General features: G+C 38.3%; 1 protein-coding gene across 1 annotated transcript; it reads right to left on the bottom strand.

Moving 5' to 3' along the window:
* On the bottom strand, positions 1-7,825 carry LOC140923048 (uncharacterized). Its single transcript, XM_073373108.1, has 8 exons — positions 7,518-7,825; positions 6,292-6,477; positions 5,718-5,878; positions 3,059-3,206; positions 2,436-2,486; positions 2,148-2,229; positions 761-941; positions 1-504 (listed from the first exon to the last, which is right to left on the bottom strand). The coding sequence occupies exons 1-8, from the start codon at positions 7,615-7,617 to the stop codon at positions 238-240; spliced, it is 1,176 nt and encodes a 391-aa protein (XP_073229209.1). The 5' UTR covers positions 7,618-7,825; the 3' UTR covers positions 1-237.
* Positions 7,826-8,531: the final 706 nt, after the last annotated feature.

The following is an 8,531-nucleotide window of genomic DNA, read 5'->3' as shown; positions in this document are numbered from 1 at the left end:
CTTCTGAGTTCCAAAAACCCCCATTTTCGAAATGAGACTAAGTGCACAACCTTTCTTGCGAAACTGAGTTTTATTTGCATAAGAATGAAAAATAATTTCCATATCAAAGGCTGAGAACTTAACCTTGTTTTGGCCTATTATGACCAGTTCTCATTCCTTTAGGTTCACGTACGAAAGAAAGTCGTTTTAAAGGCCCTCAAGTGAAGGCCCGCGGTGAGTGACCAAACGTCTATGTACCTAGTTAACAGTCTCGTATATATGTTGAGACGGTCCCCTGCGAGGTTTTCCCCGCGCACCAACTGAATCTTCTCTGTTAGGCTCGGTCTCGTAGACTCTTATGGGGGCCAGCTGGGGCTGAGAGTTCTCCGGAACTTCCTGACTTTGCCGTTTTCGATCTTTATCCGGCTGGGCCGCAGGAGATTCATCTTCGTCCTCATCTGCCACAGAAAAGTGAGTGACGCCATGTTTGTTGGAGAAACCGTCACCGGTAAAGTGGGCGACGACCTGAAATACGATAGAAAATTGCGCAATTTCGTAAAAATCATGGTGTTCACCTTGTGCAATAGGTAAAAACCTAAATGCAATAACGTTGTTATAGAAAAAATAAAACAAAAAGAAAAGAAGCAAAGACGATTTGCCCAAGAATTTGTTCTGCAAAATCGCGGCCCGGCGAGGAGTGAGAAAAATCCACATCCGGTTGACGTTCGTCGCTCGCTGAAACGTCGTTGCTTAAATTCCCTACCGATAATTCACCACCTACCTCCTGTACTTCGTCTTCAGGTTCTTCATAGTTCCCTTCTGGTACAGCACCGTCCTGTAACTCCTCCAAAGCAATTATAACTTGCCCACTCCGTATCGAGGAGTGTGGTGCGATTGGGTTTGTATAAAACGACGGTCTCTTCTTCTCGCTTTTCCTACTTGGTCTCGGGTGTAAAGATCGCCTACAAAACAGCATAAGGAGCTAGGCTAAGAAAGGAAACCAAATACAGAAAATACGGACATTCGCCTCTTCAGAAATGAGAAGGGAATTGGAGCTAAAATGCGTGCCATAATTGTTTTTGAGATCGTCACTGGGGATGCACTGGTCTGCTATACTATTATCGGTTTTCACATCACGTCACTTAAATTCAAGCTAAGAAAAATTAAACTATCAGCCAAGGAGCCAATGGCCCATGGGCTCCTGAAACTATAGGTTCTTCTGAGTTTCTACCTTCATGAGGTATTACAGCTCTTAATATTTTCCGCTCGGAATTAAAGGCTCTTCGTTTTGCGGTAGAGGACGCTTGAATTTCCGGGCTTTTGCGAGACGTGGCACTTTAGCTGAGAAAGGCCGGGAAACTTCTTAAGTGGGTTAAAAACATTACCGATTTTTTGAGATTTTGCTATCTAAACATTCCTTGTTTCAGAGCAAATGGTACTTTAATCTTCATGAATTCCTTAAGTGATGAATTCACGCATTAGTAGGAAAACTCAACACCAGATGTTTCTGTTGGTTTCCGGTGGCCGGTGCCCCTCAAAGGGACACCAACATGGCGTCTCCAAACAAAGCTTTATAAAATTTGGCAAAACGTTTTTCCGAATATCTCGCATATGAAATATCGCACAGACCTGATTCTTGAAGAGGCGTTTTGTATATTTATCTTCTTCCGAGTGCTAGATTCTGGACTTTCTGTATTGATTGGTTTTGCATTTTTATTTTTGACGGCGTGACAGTGAAAACAAAGAATAGACCGACTTTTTCCCTCTCCACAGTAACAGTTCCAGAAGTCTTTGCAAAAGTTAACTTGGTCCAGCTTCCTTCTCATTCATAAAAGGGGCTAATTGATTATTTACGTTTTTATTTACTTATTTATTTATTTATTCATTTTTTAATGCATTTGTTTTTGTATGTATTTTTGTATTTGGCAAAAGACATGTCTCAGATCGGAAATGCATATCACAAACGGAGACCGTGAGTCGGATATAAATGGGCCATTATTCATGTCATGACATTTGTGATTTTTACACATAAACTGCTTTATTGGCTTAAATAGTAGTGCTTGGGCGATAGAATTAATGTACGTATCTCGAAAATGTCCATAGTTGGAGAATATATACCCCGTTGTTTATTGAAATAAAAAATAGCTACAGAAAGCAACTGATCTTACTTCTTTTTAATTCGAGGATAACAGCAGCAGACCATTATGACAATAATAAGCAGAACGATAATAAGAACCCACATCAGAGGCCCTGCAACAAAAAAACAAACTAATTATTAACCAACAAGAACAACAGCAACAACAGCAACAACAGATTGGGCGGCTGTGTAAGTGGAGAGGGTCTTTCGTATAACGATTAACCAAAGGCATACAATGAATTTTATCCCTGGGGAATTCATACCACTGAAAAAGCTGTGATGACAGTTAATTCAACAGAAAATAAATAAATCTACTTACACCACCAGTAGTGGCGAATAGCTATTTCATCTTCAGTTATTTCGGCATGGGCTATCGGAAAAAAGCAAAAGTAAGATATAAGTATGAGATGATTATATTACAGTGGTTTAAGAGATAAAACGGCGCGTAAATAAATAGATTTTGGTGTTCTGTAAAGTTAATGATATATTGAAATAATAAAAAAAAAGGATGTTTGTCTGTAAGGGCTGATCTGAAAGCATGAAAAGACTTGACTTACTTACTCGAGTTACAATTAAGTAGGAGGAGCATGATCGTTCGGCTGATCATAGTCCTGAATTGGACTGTTTTTGTTGACAGTGACTGACGTTCGATAACCTGTGCGGTAGTCACCTTCACTGGAGTCAAAGTGAGTTGTATCACGTCAGTTCAATGCTCCTCCTACTTACAAAATGACTCCTTGGTCGAAACCTTTCACAATTTTTCCCGAGTTACTTATGTAACTTTGGTCTTTTTGACATATTTTTATCGGTCCATTCATTAGCCTTTTTTGACTGTGATCAAGATCCTTAGTTTTGATCCGAGGTTAAACAGAGTTGATCGAACACTGCACCGTCTTTGGCGGTGATTTTTAGCCTTTTTTTCATATATTGAGATAACCTCACCCGTGACATTCCCAATTCCATATATTCCAACTCTTAAGCAGATGTTGTCTACCCAAGAGATAGGCTTGAATCGTACATATCTAACCACCATTGGGTAAGGGAGTTCGCAGCATGAAATGGAGCCACCATCTTTGTTGCCATCGAATACCTAAGAAAAACGAACAGTGAAGAAAAGGTAATCTTAATTTAAAAAAAGGTTATTACAATTAATGACATGACTGCAGTGATAATAAAGTAAAGTTTGATAATAAACTAGCAAGAGTGTTTTATGAAGTTTCAAACACGAGGAGCAGCCCAGATGTTTTGATCATGACAAACAAGACTGAACTACACTGAGGCTCATCGGCCTAATTCTTTCCTCTAGCTCTTTCATTTTCTTAAAAATCTTTGGGCTTTAGATCACCTCTGTCAAACGACATTGGAGCTGAATACTCAGCATTGGTTTATTAGGTTTTAACAGCACCCTTGACTTTCAACCGCAACGACTTAAGTATTTTATTCACCAGTTATAAAAAAATATGTTAACAAAACATGAGTTAAAATACAACAACAACATAGTAATAGCGGAGCTCTGGCGCGCGAAGCGCGCCTGCGGAGCACCATGGGTAAGTAAATCTACCCATCCCAGAAAATTTGGTAATCACGTGACCGTACACCGCCCTCAGCCCGCCCGTCCGTCCGCACCACAGGGCAACCAATGTTCAATCACACTTTCTAGTTTGGGAGCACAGGAAGACTGATATTGCAGACATATTGCACATCAATCTTGTGATCAATTGACAGCTGTCAAAACAGGGTATCCGCTGACCAGTATCACCTGATCATATCGCGGGCTCAGGTGTCGACCCATCGAGGTCGAGTATCTTTTTAAAGTTATCCGCTGACAAGTTACTAGTTTTCAAATGATTGCAGGCTCAAGTTTAATTTTTCAATTCATATGAATTATGTTGTGTTTTATATGTGCCGCACAATTAAAATTTTGATTTCAAACTGACCTCGGAAGCTAAGAATTAAGCCAGTTTTTATAGGCAGGGAGGACATGCTAGTTGCTTTTGACTTTTCCCACCAAGGTCACGCGTTGGTCACGCTCTACGTCCAATTTTTATACTCTGATTGGTCAAAATTTGACAGGTGAGTTCACGCGGAAAATTTATGCAGCATCTTGAAACTTGTTTACTTTGACAGCTGAAGCTGACAGAGTTTTGTGTCAACTTTGTGATGTTTTTAACTGTCTTTTTCCACTAAATGTACAAAGTGAAATTCAGCTGCTATCAAGAGTCTTCTGTTATTCATGGCTAGTTTGTTTATTGGGTTTTTGGTTGAGAAACACGTCGCTTTGCAAAGTCGGAAATCCGATTCGGATGGCATCGTTTTCGTTTTTCACCTTGCTTGATGCGTAAGACGGTTGAAAAGTCTGAAGCGGTTCTGGCCTTACTTGATAGTTTTCAGTGCATCTCAAAAGGTAAGCCTGAGTAATTATTGTATTTGTTTGTTTTTTATATCTAATTTAATGAAGTCGAACGTAGTTTACGCGGCTATTGGGTTTATGCACGTTTGTAAGATTTGAGACAATGATCTGACCGAGAGTGACCGAGTATCAGGTTTGATTATCAGCTTATGGAACTTTAAAAAGCCTTTAGACATTTTCTCACCGCAAATAGAAAGAAAACGTTCCAAAGAATATTTGGTTACAATTCTGGCTGTAAAAGAAAGCTTTGAGCGATTTTCTTGCCGCGAGTTCGTCTTTGAAAAAAGCAAACACTGGGAAGCCGGCTTAAAACGTAAACAAGGATTTTCAGAAACACTTTACATGTGTAATACTTGTCTTCGTGAATGAAAATTGTTGTCTCTGTATATGTTTCCCCGAATTATTTTCCCTTTCTTTATTGATTGTAAGTAGTCTCTTTTGCAATTTTAATCGCTGTGCCGTTTGTTTTCAGTCGCTCATGAACATTGCTTGCAAGAGTAGTCAAAATGCCGCGCCTATCAAACGCTTTTGAAGATTACAGATCTTTATAATAAATTCTTTATTGTGTTGAAGCGTATAACTATATTAATCTTAATTTAAACAGTCGACTTGTCAAAAGTGAGAACTGGCTAGCCGTATAGGTGATTTTGGAAATTTTTTTGACGATTTCGCTAAAAGCCCACACGTGCTTTGATCGTCCTGAATATTGAATGAGTGCAATTTGTATTGCAAAATTGTGAAACACTGCATTCTGTCCGAGGTCTGTATGATGAAAACGGCGCAGGTGTTTTCCAGGCTTAATCTACTGTGATCAAGAGCCATTATGGCTCTTAAATGTGATCGAAGATGATTGCTATTTTTTGGGTGTACATATAAAGGCTATCAACTCGATGTAAGATGAAGTTCACTCTTATGTGCTCTAAAGTTAACTGATTTGTGGAATACAAGTTTATTGTTTGATTTGAATTATAAATTCGAGTTAATAGGAGCTTCGCTTTTAGCCCTGGCTAAATCTATATATTAATAATAATAATAATAATGATAACAACTTTTATCATTGGAAGGTTTGATTGATTATAAACCATCTAGCCATTCCACCATCCATCTATCCATCATTTGACTTATTAGTTTCCCAACCTGTCCGTCTTGGACAATAGCTCAGTGCCATTTGTGTGTTGAATATTATCTCACCTTTAAGTCCTTATCGAAATAGTATCCATTGTATGTTTTCCCGTCAGAACTATATTCGAGGGAATATTCTTTAACCCAGCTGTTAATGTTGCTTCCATTTACTTCCTTTGGTGGGTCATTCAGACCTTGTGTGGCAACGTGAGTCACTCGCGAGGTATATACTAGGAGATATCGAAAGTGTAATTGAAAATGTTGTTTCTTAGCTCTTGCGGCGAAACATGTTGCATTAAAGATTTTCTAACTCAGAGCGATATATGATTCTCTTATCCTTTAAAATTATAAGAGATAAAAAGCGAGGTCTCATTTATAACTTGAATGTAATCGCGCGTGGAGTTATTTTCTCATGGACGAAATATACGAACTTAAAACTTAGAGTCCTACATTTGATATGGATTTCATCAATTGAAGGAGACGAATTCATTCACTTTCTAGCAGTTTGGTTTCACTGAAAGGTTTGTAAAATAAATCGTTCATTTTCCATGTAATTTCTCATTTTATAACGAATTATGTTCCTGCAGTGCCAGTTTTGCTTTGTGATGGTAAGTGTCAACATTGTGGCGGTGATTGTACTCACTGAGATCTATCTGCAGATACTGAACATTGTCAGTTTCCCCAGCACACCAAGCAGTGCCCTGAGAACCGGTAGGTCCCTGGTTAAGCCTTCCTCGTCCAGCTCCGTGATTATTATCCAATCTTGAAGAAGCTGTCATAGACTGATCAGGAATGTGGCCATCCTCAATCCCAAGCTCATTCAAAGATGCTATAAGAATGACACAAATGCATTGAACAGTTAGTAAATGTGATAAATTCCATTTGTACGTTAGGAGTCACTCCGTAGCCAGTCAACCACATTCTGGGCCTTTGGTATAAGAGATCTTGGATTTGGCTGCGATAGCGAAGTCGTCAAACTCAGCTCGAGCAAGTGATGTCCTCAGAACTCTTGCTTACATTTTAGTTCCTATTGGTCATCAGCAGAAGGTAGATAAGGAATTTATAAAAGACAGTTTAGACAGAGAAATAAACTAAACCATCTTCTTGCTACTTTTTTCTTTAAAAAATCTTCATCGCCAAATCAGTTCTCTGATTAACATCGTGTACCTACAGATAACTTTTTTTGGTAAATAAACTATTGTAATTTTCCGCTTAATCTCAGTCTAATTTACATTAATTTTGCAGTCAGACCAACCACGGAGTCCCACTAATCATTTTCGACTTATCACTCTCAATATAATCTCGGTTGTCCCTTTTATCAATATCTCGAACGTCAATTTCAACATAAACATTTGTGATGTAAAAAAAAAAACATTGATTGAAACGAATGATTCAGTAAACAGAAATTTCCAAAGGTGTTTTGAAACTATCGATTTCACAAACACTCAGAAGTATTCGTGCGCCTACTGGAGCGCGAAAACGATCCAAAAGTTATAATCATTTCAGAATGCAAACTACAGTGTATATTGTTGTCGCCTAGTTAATGCCAGAAGAGTAAAAGCAGCATTCAGTTACCCTTAAAACTTACAGAGCTGCACTGAAACCCTGGGATACAATATGACTCCTCTTCGATCGGAAAAAAACTCTTTTTAATGTTAGTGAAAGTGATCGTCTAATGACAGGATTTACATATCACTCAATCTGTGACCAAAATGAAAAATATATATATACATAATAATATTTTAACGAAGAAAGCAGGTCAAGGAAGTAGAGAGTCTGATTGTGTTTGCACTCAAAATAAATAGCGTAAGATATAACAGCTCGCCATATCGATGTCAACATCGGGATAAAGAATCAGTGTAAACTTACCGACATTGCAACTGCACGACAGAGTAGACTTGTTCCACATACTACAAATCACTATCAAAGCTAACGGCATGGATCTTTTTGTGAATATCCGCCGGGTCATCTTAGGTGAAGCGAGATTACCAGAAACGACTAATAACTCGCAGAGAAAACTAAATTTTTGCTTTTTGACAGAACCATGGAAAGCAACATCGAAGAATGTTTGATATTGAAAGAATGATACTAAACGCTCTTGGTTTCCAATCAAGCTAATATCTAGACAGATCGCTGAATAACAATTAGGCACACGGCAAGTTTTCTTAGTTCATTTCACAGTTCATTTCATACATATGTTTACTTAAAAGGTCATTAGTAAATATAGCGATCAGCGACTCAATAAGTATTCAATTGATTCTCCCTTCAAAATCGCGTGATGCCGTCTCCCAGCTTGATATATTTCACAGATCGGATCACTACTTCTATTACGGCGAATAATGGAGAAGGGTTGATCGACATCTCAAAATCTATATGTGAAGCCAATATGTTAATCTTTTGTTTACAATTTCAAGAGCAATCGTCTGGGCCCAGTTGTTCGAAGGCCGATTAGCGCTTAACCTAGGCTTAAATTTAACCCGTGTTTCTTTTTCTTCTGTTCAAAAGCATTTTCTCGGACAATTTTCTCCGTTATTTTTCTGTCATCAACTTGGTGACAGAAAGAATTAACCTGAATTTAATTTTTAAGCTTTCAAATCTGAATTCAAGTTTGGCACTAACCCTGGGTCACTTCAAACCCAGCTTTGAATAACCCGGCCCTGAATATAACTGAATTCTATAACTGAATGTAAACCGTCCGTCGTGTGAGGATGTTATGAGAATTTATACTTACACTAGTTATTTCAATTCAAATGAATAGTTAACCGTTGAATGAACGGACGATAAAGAAAAGCAATAGCCACACTGTACATGCTAAAGGACGTGGATTCAATACCTGCCTTCCTACCCATTGTATTTCAGTCTCTGTATGGTCTTGCTTTGGAA

The sequence above is a fragment of the Porites lutea genome, chromosome 13 (assembly GCF_958299795.1).
Source record: "Porites lutea chromosome 13, jaPorLute2.1, whole genome shotgun sequence".
Classification (NCBI taxonomy): domain Eukaryota; kingdom Metazoa; phylum Cnidaria; class Anthozoa; order Scleractinia; family Poritidae; genus Porites; species Porites lutea.
The sequence above is the reverse complement of the archived record's forward strand: the minus strand, read 5'-3'. Positions and strand labels throughout refer to the sequence as shown.